Raw genomic sequence first — 14,624 nt, 5'->3', positions numbered from 1 at the left:
TCTCACCGGGTCCTTGTTTAACCTCCTCCCTCTTCTTGTGATTCGAGTCTCTAAAATCTGATACTGCTCCCTAGTGTCAAGCTCGAGAAGTACAACTTGACGCTATGTTTTAATTAATTGTTTACGTTTAGAAACTGTAGATACTATAATTTTTATTATTATTATACTACTACTACTACTACTACTACTACTACTACTACTACTACTACTGCTACTACTACTACTACTACTACTATTTGCATATTATTCACAATGCATTATTCGACTTTTATAATTCCGGCCAAATGGTGTTAAATAAATGTATTATTTCAACAGTATTTCAATAAAATTGGATAGTTAATACGTTTCTGATGTATTTGTATCACTTTATGATACACAAAAGTGTTTTCTCAATAAATTCGACCATTATTCTCTAAGCGTTCAATGGCGACTTATTTTGTAGGCGGGGCAAAAACGACCACTTGACCTAAATCCACTGGGTAGCCATCTTTAGGAATTATTATTATTCCCATTTCGACGTTGAATATAGTCTTCTAGCCAAGTAAAGTTAGAAATTAATATATCATTGGTTATGATGGACAAAATCAATTAAATATAAGAAACTTTCGATTACAAATGTAGTCAGATTAGCTAGAATTTCATCGAAGTGTACACACTACGCCCTTATGCCCTTGGCAGGGCCGTGATGTCAACGTGCTTTTAGAGACTCCATTTTGTCGCCGTGCGCAGACCGTGAGCAACCGCATCATATGACGTCAAAGTCGTCACTGGATATAAAAAGCAAGCCCGCCCCTTCCGAGCTCATTCCTGGATTTGGTCAGAGGTGAGTGATGTCGCAAAGACATTGAGGCTATTTTCAACAAAATACTGTTTGTTTTCGATGAAATTAGATCTTGTTTTGCCAAAACCCTTTAATGAACAAAATCATCCATAGGAGCGAGAAAACGTAAGTTAAATGTGTCTTTTTATTGTGTCTGTTGCAGGTCCGAATTTGTATTGCCGAAGATTTGGGGCTTCGAGGACTTTGAACGACCGTGCTCAAAATCCTATTTTTTCTTCAAGTAATGGACATTTGGTTACTATTTTTGCCTCCAGTTTGTTCCTGAAGGAAAAGCTAGCTTAGCTACCACAACCCCGCCCATAAGCAGTTTTTCAGTTGCTATAAAACCATAATGGTTGACTATATGAAACTGATGAAATAAGCTATAAGTGGCTTTATAGTACACTATAATAGACCCGAGACGCTGAGGATCTATAACCAATAGTAAGTTGACTTTTAAGGGCATAATTTGACCGAAATTAATTAATGAAATTTAGCCATTAATGTAGGCTAGCCCCCGTGCTAGCGGGCTCCGTCAGAAGCGTAAACATTTAAATACTAATTGGACCGTTGACAAAAGTATTTATAGTATTTATTTTTACAGTCTAATATTTATAGTATGAGCTCACACAGGAAAGTGGACGGAGAACAGACGCTCCGCTTCTTTGTGTGTGAGACGGACGGGAAGCAACGGAGCCGAGCACTGCGTTAAATAACCATAAGCAATCTACTCATAAAGATTGCCGTAGGCAGGGAATGCTCGCGCTTATGTCGGATTTTTTTGCCTGCCAACTTCCTAGGGTTGCTCCCCGGATCGAACCCGCAGTCTATACATAAAGATTGCATTAGTGTGAGGATGGTGGATTTGTCTTCGTAGCTTTGTCTTGTGTCATACTAGGGCAGGCGACCCTCCGCAGCCAGGGTCTGTATCACCGTGTACAATCTGGGATAAAGATTGAGGATGTCTCCGGAGAAGTGTCCTCCACTTTAACAGGCGGGATGGCCAAATGTGTTGGATCAGTTTCGCTTTCGTCCTTTTGAGAGACACCAGAGGCAAGAGCGCTTTTCACGGAGCCGCCGTTGGAGTTTACAACCTGAAGAGCCGCTCTGTGGTTCTTGTTTTTCTAGTTAGCCTGTGTTGGGCAGCCAACGACGTGCTCTGACAGCAGCTCAACTCAATCTGGTAGAAGTGCCATTGTTCTCGGGATAGCCAGTGGTTGAAGATGGCGTCGACAGAGTGGTTAACCAGAGGGCAGGGCTTAGACGATTCTAGTGAATCACTCAGAGATCACAAGCTCCCTCCCTTTGTGAGCACATTGGGCAAAGCCTGGTTAGGATCCGGTCTGAACAGCTGAATGACTGATGTCTACTTTACCCAATGCCTTTTAAAGACCTAATGCGCTTCTCATTTTAGGGTTTTAATTAGTTCATCCATCATCCCTTTCTCTTAATGATTACGTTATTAATCTTTTCTACATTGCTCATGTCCATTCATATTGTAGATCTGTATTATAAAATATTTTGCAAGTAAAATTGTAATACCTAACTATATCCATTGTCGTAAACCTTGATCTTATTATTTTCTTAACTTGCACAACCATTTTTACTGCCTAAATGGTAAATTGGGCAATGTTAACAATTGACTTAAATTTAAATGTATAACAATTGTGACATTTGCAGGAAATTTGTAGTTTTGCAGTGTTTTGGAGGTCAGACATTATTATACATCTACTACAACAGTTCCACGGGTAAGACCAAACTGATTCCTCACATGACATTTGGAATTCACATTTCCTTCAAATTTGTGAATGATTATGAAACTATTCCTTAATTGAATTGGCAATAAAAATGACCTTAGTGAAATGTGTGATAGGCTTGGTAGTAGTACTGCTAATATACACTTTAACGCACATGCATGGAAATAAGGCTTAAATGTTTTAGTAACGTTCTCAACATTAAATATATGAATTCATAAATATATTTTCTTATTTACCATTTCACCTCTTAAAAGTAGAGGTCTGAGCTGGCATAAATGGCAAGTTCCCTTATTTATGTAGATCACGTGGAATTCGCCAAACATTTTTGGTTGTACGTTGTTGCTTTGTTTGTGTTGCGTAATTGGACCGACATGGTTCTTTCAAAACATCCAAACGTGTTTTCACACGAACAGGCAGCAGGGGGCAGTAGAGAAGCTGCTTCCTTGTTTAAGCCCAGAGTCACATGGTACTAGATTGAGATAAACACTGAAAGCTATTGTAGCAGGAGATAACGTTTCAAGTTGGCATGCTTAATAATAAACATAATTTTTGGGGATTATTTTAATCACTCTTTATGATAATTGAACAACGTGACATTTTCAAAAAGGATAGTCTAAGATGGCACTTGCATTATTTATTAGATATTCTTTTTGAACATTTGGGAGTATATAGGCCTACCATAGGAACTTATTTATATTTATACAATTTCCTAGTTTACCATTTATGTGTGCCATTCTTAAAACTAATATTTAGGAAAAATATGTTTATTTTCTGTGTGTTTACACTTGTTTCTTGGCTCCAAATAAAGAATAGACTTTTAAGAAATGAATGTCCTACCGTTTGAGATGTCAAAATATGAGCTTCCTTTTTAATATGGTGGCGCCATTGCTTCACTGCCACCGCTGAGGCTGAACTCAACTGGAAATGAGCGGTCACACACAGAAAAGATCAAGGTGGTTGCCCTCTATATCCAAGTGTGGAGGGACACTGGTGATGAGAATCACAATAATGGACTTATGCAAATACAACCTGTGTGTGTGTGGTTTATTTTCGGTGAGTTAGGTTGGATAACAGATCATTCATCTAGAAGACATGAATTGAGAAAAATACTATTTGGTAGGGCACACAGTGGTGGGTGGTGGAGGAATATCCGTTGAGGCCCTGTCCCTGAAACGTCTATATTGCCTTTGATTGATAAAGGTGATGGTCTGTGTCTTGTGTGAGATTCTTTGACGCGGGTTCCGGTTCACCTTTTAAACATGGAGCTCCCCGGCTGGTTGGCAAGCAAAAAAATAATGGTTTTCAGTTCAAAGGGTATCTTTTCAGAAACGCTAACGTAGACACACACGTATCTTCCTAATGTGTCCTAACCTGTCCGATGTGTGTGTTTTCAGACATGGCGGTTGGCCCTGTCGACCCACGGGAGATCCTGAAGGGGGTTGAAGCGCTCCTGGGGAAAGATGGGGAGCTGCGCAGCTTGGAAGGAGTTCCCAAAGTTTTCAGGTGAGTGGCGCCCCGACAGGGAAGGCCACAGGCCAGTGAGTCTGTTCTCAACCTAACAAAGATGGACAAACAAATGCAATGCTAAAGCGTCATTTCCTTCCCTCAGCCTGATGAAAAACTCCACCAAGATGGTCAGTCGCTGCATGTACATGAACATCCTGCTGCAGACCAAGTCCCACGACATCCTCAACAGGTAAACTCCCCTGAAGTCACTTTAGTAGGTCGTTTCACAATGTCCAGCCTTCACTTCGAACCCCTACCATGTTGCCACTTTTTTGATGCGATTTCTCTCACTTCTTCAGGTTTATTCGAGTTGGGGGCTATAAATTGCTCAACGCTTGGCTGACCTACTCCAAAACCACCACCAACACGCCTCTTCTGCAGCTCATCCTGCTCACACTGCAGAAGCTGCCTCTGAAAGTAGACCACCTCAAACAGGTACTGGTCCCTTCTGCCTACTAGGCCCAACCACAAATACTGGTCAACCTGCACTACAAGGTGTCCCTTTAGTTTACTTTGAATGTTAAACTCAAATCTTTTTGTGCTTAGAACAACACTGCAAAGCTGGTGAAGCAGTTAAGCAAGAGCGGCGAGACTGAAGGTGAGTTTGTTTGAGACCATTTGTTCGTAGCACCCGACACACGGGGCTGTCTGTGCAAGTAGCAGCCAACACATTCAAAGGTTTCAATTATAATCCTAATTTTAATCCAGTCTATTTGAATTTCAGAGCTGCGGAAGCTGGCGACCGTGCTGGTGGAGGGCTGGATGGCCATCATCCGGTCACAGAGTGTCCCCAACAGTGGGACGTCGCCAGCAGGTACAGGCGCGCCCCTCCTCACGCGACCGCGTCCCGTAGCGCCGGGACTCCCCGGTGCTCTGATTCTCTGGCGCCGTGACACTACTCTAACGCTCTCTCCCCTTGTGTTGGTGCCGCAGATAAGAAGAAGAAGGAGGGCAAAATGCCCATGCGAGAAATGAAGGAGAAGGCGGCGGCAGTGGAGGAGGAGAAGAAGAAAGAGAAGCCCAAGGCCCACGCGCCCAGCCACGCCAAGATCCGCTCCATAGGTAGGCACTGGGTCCCAGACCTAGGAGGACACCCTCGCCCTGCTTTAAACTGCTCCTTCTAAACGCCTCCCTCTGCTTGCATTGTTCACAGGCCTGGAGATAGAAGTGGCCAGCCCTGCCCTGGTTAAAAAGACTCCCGCCGCCCCTCAACTGGGAGACAAGTACAACATCAAGCCTGCTGTTCTCAAGAGGCCCAGGTACAAAGTCCTGCTCAGTTTCTCACTCAGCCGGCCACGCGCCCTCTTGTGGACTTTGCTCGAGTTCACCAAACAAGAGATGCATTTGTATGTTGCCCCCTAGTGGCTGCAAGTCTGATCTTTGTGTCCTGTGTTTCCCATAGCAACGGGCCTTTAGATCCCCCGCCGGTGGAGAAGAAATACAAACCCCTGAACACGCCCTCCAACTCAGCCAAAGAGATCAAAGTGAAGATCATTCCCGCTCAACGTAGGTCAAACACACGCACAACCCTCTGTTTGCATTTGCTAATGGAGGTGGCGGATCAGGGAGTAACTGTTGGCTCTCTCCTCTCCCCTGCAGCTATGGAGTGTACCGGTTTTCTGGATGCCTTGAACTCTGCGCCTGTGCCTGGCGTCAAGATTAAGAAGAAGAAGATGGGCTCTCCCGCCGGCGGGGCCGGTACCAGTCCCAGTGCCAAAGCCGTGTCCCCGACCTCCAACAAGGTACCAGTCGGCTCCCTCTGCTCACTTCACTTCAGGGCATTTCTTGGATCGATTCGATACAAAATCAGTCTGGTCTCAAACATGACCCCCGTTCCCCTCCTCCCTCCTCCAGCCAAACCCCTTCGACAAGCCGGCCAACTACCAGGGCCTGACGGCCAAGCCCTCGTCCCCAGAGGGGGCGTCGTCGTGCCCCGCCCCCAGCGAGGACAGCCAGGACATGGAGCCCCCCGGGACCCCCGTGCCCGCCGACGACCCCGAGGCCTCTGACACCGGTAGGTCCCTGGCCTCACCGTCTTCCAGTGGCCCCTCTGTCCGCCTGGAACCGCTTCCTAAGCTCTCAAACGTGCTTTCAGCAGAGAAGCCGAACGCGCTGGCGGAGCCGCGGCGCGAGGAGGAGACGCTGACCAAGAAGGGCAAGAAGAAGAAGAGCGTCCGCTGGGCCGAGGAGGAGCAGCTCAAAGAGTACTTCTACTTTGACCTGGACGAAACGGAGAGAGGTGGGCAAATCCATATGACCACCACAGGTGGGAAACTCAACATGCCGTGCACCTAAACATACACTTTACTACTGCTTGCAGCATAAGTATTGCACTGTACGAAAGACTTGAATGACAACCCAATGAGCGTGATTGACTGGTGAACCAATCAGGGGAGAGCAGCCTGATTAACGTCTATGAACTCTCTCTCCCCCTCCCCTCTCATAGTCAACGTGAACAAGATCAAGGACTTCGGCGAGGCAGCCAAGCGGGAGATGATGATGGACCGTCAGACCTACGAGATGTCCCGCCGGCTGTCCCACGACGCCATGGAGGAGCGGGTCCCCTGGACGCCCCCCCGGCCCTTCACGCTCACCGGGAGCCTGGTGCACTCGGGCTCCGGCAGCACGGAGAAGCTCACGCAGAGGGACCGCGAGATGGGCATCCTGCAGGAGATCTTCCTCAGCAAGGAGAGGTGAGGATCGCCGCACCCCCGGGGCCTTCGGCGTGGTCCGGAGTTCATTCCAGTGACCAGAGGACCGCAGCGTTCAGACTTGTAACCATGGCGTCCCTTCCTTCCCCTCCAGCGTACCGGACAGCCCTCACGAGCCAGACCCCGAGCCGTACGAGCCCATGCCGGCACGCGTCATCCCGCTGGACGAGGACTCCAGCATGCCGGAGGACGGCTACATGGAGCCCATGGACACCACGCCGCAGCACGCTGCCGTCCTGGGCCTGGGCCTGGGGGAGGGCTCCAAGCTGCCCCCGGTGCTGGCCAACCTCATGGGCAACCTGGGGGGCAGCGGGCCCCCGCAGGCCCCCGGCAACCCGGCGGCCCCCAGCGTCAACGTCCAGGAGCTGCTCTCCTCCATCATGGTAAGAGGGAGAGCCAGCCCGGCCCGCTGGTCACGGCACCGCCCAGTGTCCAGCCAGGGGTCTGACCGCACGGTGTGTCTTCTGCCACTAGGGGGCGCAGGGGAACCAGTCCACGGAGGACCTCATCAAACAGCCCGACTTCTCGGACAAAATCAAGCAGCTGCTGGGCTCCCTGCAGCAGAGCCAGAACCAGAACCAGAACCAGAACCAGAACGGACCCCCGCCAGGTAAGCACCCACCCCCCCCCCCCCCCTCCTCCTCCGGCAGCACACCCCATCTCAGCCCGACCGACCCTGAACCCTGGTGTCTGTAGCGCCGTGTCCTAACAGAGCGTGTTCCTCCCTGCAGTGAACCCGGGGCTGCTGGGCCACGGCCCCATGAACAACATGAACAACATGCAGATGCCCATGAACGGCTATCCCCCCAACCAGCCCCCCGGGGCGCCCCGCTTCCCGCACCCCCCGCCCCCCCACAACCACGGCCCCCCCTTCAACGCCGGCCCCCGCATGATGGGGCCGCCGCCGGGCCAGGGCCACGGCGACAACGGGGGCAACTACTGGGGCGACGACTCCATGAGGGGCGGGCCGCCCCGCGGGGGCCACTTCCACCGCGGAGGGCGCGGCAGGGGAGGCGAGCCCGGTCCCTTCAGGGGCCGGGGGTCCCGTGGGGGGCCCCGCGGCGGACACAACAACATGAACGGTGGGCACACACACACACACACACACACACACACACACACACACACACACACACTCTAAGATCATGCACTAGGGTTACCATCATAATTGCGTCACTTGACCCATAACGATGCTGAGTGAATCCCTGCTAGGTGACCTCGTAGGGGCGCTGGTTGGCGGTCTCCTCTAGCGGGGTCCTCCGCCCTCCTCCTGTAACACGCGTCCGTCCTTCTCTCCTCAGACATGTCCAAGAGGCCGGTGTGTCGCCACTTCATGATGAAGGGAAACTGCCGCTACGAGAGCAACTGTGCCTTCTACCATCCGGGGGTGAACGGGCCGCCCCTCCCCCCCAACCACCCCGCCCACAACCAGCACCCCCCCCACCCCCAGCACGGACACTGAGGGGCCGCGCCCCTGGCGCCTCGCCCCCGGCGCCCAGACTTTGTCAGCCCAGACTTGCCGCTGCGGGAGGCTGAGACCCCGGGAGACGGAGGGAGGTCCTCCGACAACCCCTCCCCCCCCTCTGGGCACCCTGACACTGGTCTCCGCCCGCCCCGGCTCTCCATCCAATGATGACTTTAACTTATGGACCTGCTCATTCGTTTGTTTTGTTTGTTTTAAAGTGTAAACCCCTTTTTTCAAAGTGCTAAAATCACACGACTGAAACCCCCCCCCCTCCTTAACCACTTCTGGAGCCAGCAGCGACCCCAGGTTGAGCTGCGCTCCGCTCGCCTTTCATTCCCCGCTGAACACACACCACTACCATGAGAGGACTGGGTCCTACTGGCTAAAGGCCCACACCTCTCAGGGTCCGTTGAGCTCCTCCACCAACAGTCAAATCGTGTCTGGGGTGAGGAACACGTTGATGTCCACAGTTGTGTCCACATGTTTGCAAGTATTGGTATTCTTTTGGCTGCCCCAAAGTAGACGGTAGGACAGGATTATTGGGGGCCCTGTGCGGCCCGCCCATAGCGTTGTGATGAGTATGTGGTGAGATGACTAGAGGAAGCACTTCCCACTCAGAGGGCCCAACAGAAGCTCCAGTCTTCCCCGAGCAATCCTGTTCTCTTGACGTTTTATCAAATCACTATTACAATCCAGACTCCCATGAACCACACCATGAAGGGGACGTGTATTAACCCATCTAGTCCACCTTCCTGGAGCTCTGAACTCCACATCAGAGCTGGGAAGTCGCTCTATGAACAGATACTATTGGCCTTTGTTGTGCTATCAACTGTAAGCCGTTTGGTTACCCCAACAATAAGAGAAATGCAACACCAAGGTTTCTGAGCATGCTCCTGCAGAAACTCCCTGCTCTCCCTGTCTCTGGTCCCCGGGTCGTGTTGCTGCTTCTCCACGTGGGTCAACATGGCGGAGAAACGCATCGTCAGTGTTAAAACGACTTGTCAAAGACTGATCAACTGCTGTTTGTGTCAGGTATATCGTGTTTTCTGTGAAAACAATGGCCTTCGTGTCTCTTGTGGGACTGTGCAAATGTTTTTTTTTTCTTTTTTCTGTGGCACCAAACCCAGATTTTATTTCGATGCAGTGCTAATAATAATGAGGCCTCTTATATAAGAGGGGCAAACTTTTTTTTGGGGGTTTATGAAATGTTAATATTTTTGTTTGTAAATAGGTGCACATCCGACACACATAAGTACGAGTATGTTTTGTACACAAATGTATCTAATAAATGTCTCAAAGTAAAATTTAAACGATAACCTTTCGGTTCCATTCATTGCTGTGCCATGTCACGCTGAGCGTGTCATCCTGTCTGTGATCGTCATGGCGATGGCAAGGCATCGTCATCCTTAGACGAGTCGGAATCAATCCACTATTGTATCAGGCTTCCTTACGTGCTCTCACTTTTAGTTTGTGCTCCCGTGTTTGCCTGCGTCAGATCCGTGTTATCAGGGCGGGGTTAGCAGAAGGCAAACGAAACGAGTGGTTATAGGAGTGGCCTTTACACACCGACCCTCCTAGTCAAATATTGACCGGCTGTTGGAACAAAGGAAGAGTGGGTTAAGGACACCTCAGCACTGCTGGGTCCTCAGGGTTCCCACTGGGAGGGCATGCTCTGCGGGGCCAGACCCCTTCGACTGGTAACGTCCCAGGCATTCCTCAGCATAATGTGCTGAAATAGTGCATATGCTTTATTCAGATGTCACATTTGGTGAAAAGATTATTAAAGTTTCAGTTACTGTTAGTAAATTAAGACGGATTTGTGTATAATTAGTAACATGATTACTAAATTTACATTATGAAAATGTTACCTATTCAACCAGAAAGAAAAAAATCCTTAATATCTATTCTATACATACATAATGTAGAAGAATATGGCTGTTCTTCTACTAGCTAAACTACTTATAAACCAGCTTTTTTACAATAGAGCTGCTGTGCAAATATCAAGTTTGGTGTGAGTGAGTAGGTGCTTATTGATGTCTTTAAATGTAGATACCCCATAGAAATCAACATATATGATTAGGTGATCTTGGGTGTCTTGAAAGGCGCCTCTAAATTAAATGTATTATTATTATTATTATATGTTAATGTCACATTGGAGGATGAGTATGCTGAACCCTTTGAGTTGTGTATTTATTTGTAGTTCCAACCCTAACCCTAACCCTTTACGATGTGTAGTTGTAACCCTAACCCTTTACATTGTGTAGTTACAGTATGTGTAGTTCTGACACTAACCCTTTACGTTGTGTAGTTGTGTGTAGTTCTGACCCTAACCCTTTACATTGTGTAGCTCTGACCCTAACCCTTTACATTGTGTAGTTATGTGTAGCTCTGACCCTAACCCTTTACATTGTGTAGTTATGTGTAGCTCTGACCCTAACCCTTTACATTGTGTAGTTATGTGTAGTTCTTACCCTTGAGGTTCATGATCGTGCAGGATGGACACATTTAGATATCTGAGTTTCAATGACATTTACATTGAGGGTCTTTAGCAGACGCTAACCGTCATGTTCCTGTTTCAATGAGGGCTGCTATGCTAACGGGTTGATTCTTTCACGTTCACCTCCCTGGGCGAGAGAGCCCCAACAAGGCTTCCATTGATGGAGAACGGGTCGTATTACCTGTGTGTGCGTGTGCGTGTTTCTGTGTGTTTCTGTGTGTGAGTGTGTATCTGTGCGTGTGTGTGTGTGTGTGTGTGTGTGTGTGTGTGTGTGTGTGTGTGTGTGTGTGTGTGTGTGTGTGTGTGTGTGTGTGTGTGTGTGTGTGTGTGTGTGTGTGTGTGTGTGTGTGTGTCCTGAGCCATCCCCTCACGATGCTCAGGAATAAAATATGAAACTTTTATTTTCGACTCACCCAGTCTACCTGCATCAGTTCTCCTCAAGTTGTACGTCTTATATTTTGAGATATGAACATCATGCATCATAAAGCTGGCTGATTGTTCCTATTTTCCCGATATAATCAAAATAAATGATTTTCAAACTATGACGTAACATAAGTCCCTTTTTATTCTATTCAATCAACCTCTTTGTGTGAATGCAAAAATCAATGAACCCATTGATCAGGACTAAGGAGCCAATGGTGAAGAGTAGAATCATCGTTCTGATCATCACCGCACCTTACGCCAATGCTGAGCTGTCCTTGGCACACGGCCAAACATCCCAACACCCAAGAAGTCCTCACACACGACACCACAAGTAATGTGCTGAAGGAGAAAGTTGTCCCTTTCTCTCTTCAATAAAAGTTCACCGTTAAACCAAATGTGAAGAAACATAAAAGAAAGAGACATTTTTTAACTGATATGATCTCAAAGAATAAGACATCATGTCATTCGTCCATTAACCTAGTGTCGGTGGTGGTGGAGGTGTGGTGGTGGTGGGGGTGGAGGTGGACGTGGTGGGCTGGAAGTCTGGAACAGGTAGAGCGTTGTGCTGGGGTGGGGTGGGTGAGGCTGAAGGCGGGGCTAGCAGGCGAAGGCGGTGTATAAATGCGCTGCAGGTGAGAGGGGAGAGACACAGCAGGTCCACCACCCACCGTCGTCAAGGCAACAACGCGAAGTCAAACTATCAAGAAACAGGTAAGACTGCCGTAGCTGCTAACCCTACCCCCTTCGGGTGACAGGATGTACGCGTGCCTCGGGTCTCCGGGGGTCCGGACAGTCATCCCCTCACCTCCAGTGGGGTTTGAGGATTGTTCAGTTTGTTGAAGTTACCTTAAAAGAAGCAACCTAAAGCCTTCTGTGCTTTTCCTTGTCTTGCAGCAAGTGGAGCAACGATGACTAAAGCCATCCTGTTGGTGCTGCTGGTGCTGGTGGCAGTGTGCTCCACCCAGGGGAAGCCAGAGCAGAAAAACATCCCCAAAAGGGGCAAGAGGATTCCTCAGACGCTCTCCAGAGGTTTGTTCCGCTCCTCGGCTCATATTACTCACACACACTGGTTGTACCCCTTTTTGGATCTGGCTCTGGTCTTGATATTGATATTGATCTGAAATGTTTCCTCTGTGTGTGTGTGTGTGTTTTGTGATTGTGTCTCTCTGTGTGTCTGTGTATGTGTGTGTGCGTGCGTGTGTGCATGCGTGTGTGTGTGTGTGTGTGTGTGTGTGTGTGTGTGTGTGTGTGTGTGTGCATGTGTGCGTGCGTGTGTGTGTGTGTGTGTGTGTGTGCCACAGGATGGGGTGATCAGCTGATCTGGGCCCAGACCTATGAGGAGGCGCTGTACTGGTCCAGGTGGAGGTGAGTCCCAACCGGGCCCTTTAAACCCGCTCCCCTACAGGGCCATGCATGTGTCTAAAGCATATGTATCTGTCCTCAGGAACAAGCCTCTGCTGGTCATCTTCCACCTGGAGGACTGCCCCCACAGCGCCCGTGAGTCCCTCAGTAGCGTGTTAGTGGTTAAGTGTAATGTTAAGTCTAGTTCTTGTTTAAACATGTCAAGTGTTGGTGTGCTTGAGAGAGATGTTAAAGATATTCGAATGCTTGGTTTAAAACCATTTAAACAATAGAAAACTGAGCAAACGACAGGGAGAAAGAGAGAGAGTTTGTGTGTGTGTGTGTGTGTATATGTGCATGTGAATGTGTGAGTGCGTGTGTGTGTGTGTGTGTGTGTGTGTTGTGGGTGTGTGTGTGTGTGTGTGTGTGTGTGTGTGTGTGTGTGTGTGTGTGTGTGTGTGTGTGTGTGTGTGTGTGTGTGTGTGTGCGCGTGCATTGTTTGCTGATGTGTAATAGCAGGATGTGTAGTAGCAGGATATCCTGCTCTGATTAACATACTAATGAGACGCTGAGTTGAAGTCATGCAATCTTTTGTTTACCTGTGTTTCTAGTGATGAAGAAGGCTTTCGCAGATGACAAGGAAGTGCAGAAAATCTTGGATGAGGACTTTATTGTCCTGAATCTTATGGTATGTCCCATCATTTAAAATTGACTTGTACCGATTGACAGTGAGCGTATCAAGAATCTCCTAAGATTGATTCATAGTTTGGGAGTAAAGCACATGAGCTTTGTAGCTTTAATATTGAAAGTCACTCACTTACAGCATGAATAATAGCCACACCCTCTCTCTCTTTACCCGACAGTATGAAACCACGGACAAACATCTCTCCCCTGACGGACAGTATGTCCCAAGGTTCCTGTTCGTCGGTAAGATATCTCCCTCTCCCTCTGTCTACCACCTCCGTGTCTCACCCTCCCTCTCCCTCTGTCTACCACCTCCGTGTCTCACCCTCCCTCTCCCTCTGTCTACCACCTCCGTGTCTCACCCTCCCTCTCCCTCTGTCCCCCACCTCCGTGTCTCACCCTCCCTCTCCCTCTGTCTACCACCTCCGTGTCTCACCCTCCCTCTCCCTCTGTCTACCACCTCCGTGTCTCACCCTCCCTCTCCCTCTGTCCCCCACCTCCGTGTCTCACCCTCCCTCTCCCTCTGTCCCCCACCTCCGTGTGTCACCCTCCCTCTCCCTCTGTCTACCACCTCCGTGTCTCACCCTCCCTCTCCCTCTGTCTACCACCTCCCTGTCTCACCCTCCCTCTCCCTCTGTCTACCACCTCCGTGTCTCACCCTCCCTCTCCCTCTGTCCCCCACCTCCGTGTCTCACCCTCCCTCTCCCTCTGTCTACCACCTCCGTGTCTCACCCTCCCTCTCCCTCTGTCCCCCACCTCCGTGTCTCACCCTCCCTCTCCCTCTGTCTCTCCCACCCAGATCCCTCCATGACCGTGAGGGCTGACATCACTGGTCGCTACTCCAACCGCATGTATGCCTACGAGCCTGTCGACATGAAGATCTGTAAGTACAGGGCTTCACAGCCCGATATGATGACCATGCACACTATTCAACTGTTCATTCAATGACAATGTTGACCCATGTTTGATGATGATTTTAAACTGTATTTAAATTGTGCACTTTCCTTCCCCAGTATTGGAAAGCATGGCCAAGGCCAAGAAGCTGCTCAAGACCGAATTATAGGATGTGACAAATTGATCCAGCGAGGATAATTTGGTGTTCATTCCTCTTGCTGTCACTAGAGTTTACATTGGTCAATTAAGCACTGTTTTTTTTTTTCCTTAACTGTCACTTGAAGGTTATCTGCATTGGACCTGCTCAATAACTCATAAGTATATGTTGTCCAAAGAATGTCTGTGCTGTGGCCTACAACCATGTATTTTTAATAAACAAAAGTGTTTCAAACTATTTTTCTCTTCGCCTCTGTTTCCGGCGCCACCTTTTAAACGGCTCAAGGTCTCATTACCAAGGGGCTGAGGGAGTGGGACTGAAGTCACAGCTGTGTTAAACCTTCTGGAGGGGCGGGGTCACAGGTCAACG

General features: G+C 48.9%; 2 protein-coding genes across 2 annotated transcripts; both read left to right on the top strand.

Annotated features, from left to right (window-relative positions):
• Positions 1-790: 790 nt before the first annotated feature.
• ppp1r10 (protein phosphatase 1, regulatory subunit 10) lies at positions 791-9,638 on the top strand. Its single transcript, XM_056583253.1, has 17 exons — positions 791-1,264; positions 3,972-4,080; positions 4,187-4,273; positions 4,383-4,518; positions 4,630-4,681; positions 4,808-4,897; positions 5,017-5,145; positions 5,237-5,342; positions 5,486-5,589; positions 5,683-5,825; positions 5,938-6,097; positions 6,179-6,322; positions 6,530-6,776; positions 6,889-7,177; positions 7,269-7,404; positions 7,526-7,876; positions 8,096-9,638. The coding sequence occupies exons 2-17, from the start codon at positions 3,974-3,976 to the stop codon at positions 8,254-8,256; spliced, it is 2,442 nt and encodes an 813-aa protein (XP_056439228.1). The 5' UTR covers positions 791-1,264; positions 3,972-3,973; the 3' UTR covers positions 8,257-9,638.
• A 2,181-nt stretch (positions 9,639-11,819) lies between these two features.
• Positions 11,820-14,492, top strand: agr2 (anterior gradient 2). Its single transcript, XM_056583085.1, has 8 exons — positions 11,820-11,890; positions 12,074-12,208; positions 12,481-12,544; positions 12,624-12,676; positions 13,132-13,208; positions 13,384-13,447; positions 14,004-14,087; positions 14,218-14,492. The coding sequence occupies exons 2-8, from the start codon at positions 12,088-12,090 to the stop codon at positions 14,265-14,267; spliced, it is 513 nt and encodes a 170-aa protein (XP_056439060.1). The 5' UTR covers positions 11,820-11,890; positions 12,074-12,087; the 3' UTR covers positions 14,268-14,492.
• Positions 14,493-14,624: the final 132 nt, after the last annotated feature.

Source organism: Gadus chalcogrammus, chromosome 22 (genome assembly GCF_026213295.1).
Source record: "Gadus chalcogrammus isolate NIFS_2021 chromosome 22, NIFS_Gcha_1.0, whole genome shotgun sequence".
NCBI classification, from domain to species: domain Eukaryota; kingdom Metazoa; phylum Chordata; class Actinopteri; order Gadiformes; family Gadidae; genus Gadus; species Gadus chalcogrammus.
Note: the sequence above shows the minus strand (reverse complement) of the source record. Positions and strands in the feature narration are given on the sequence as shown.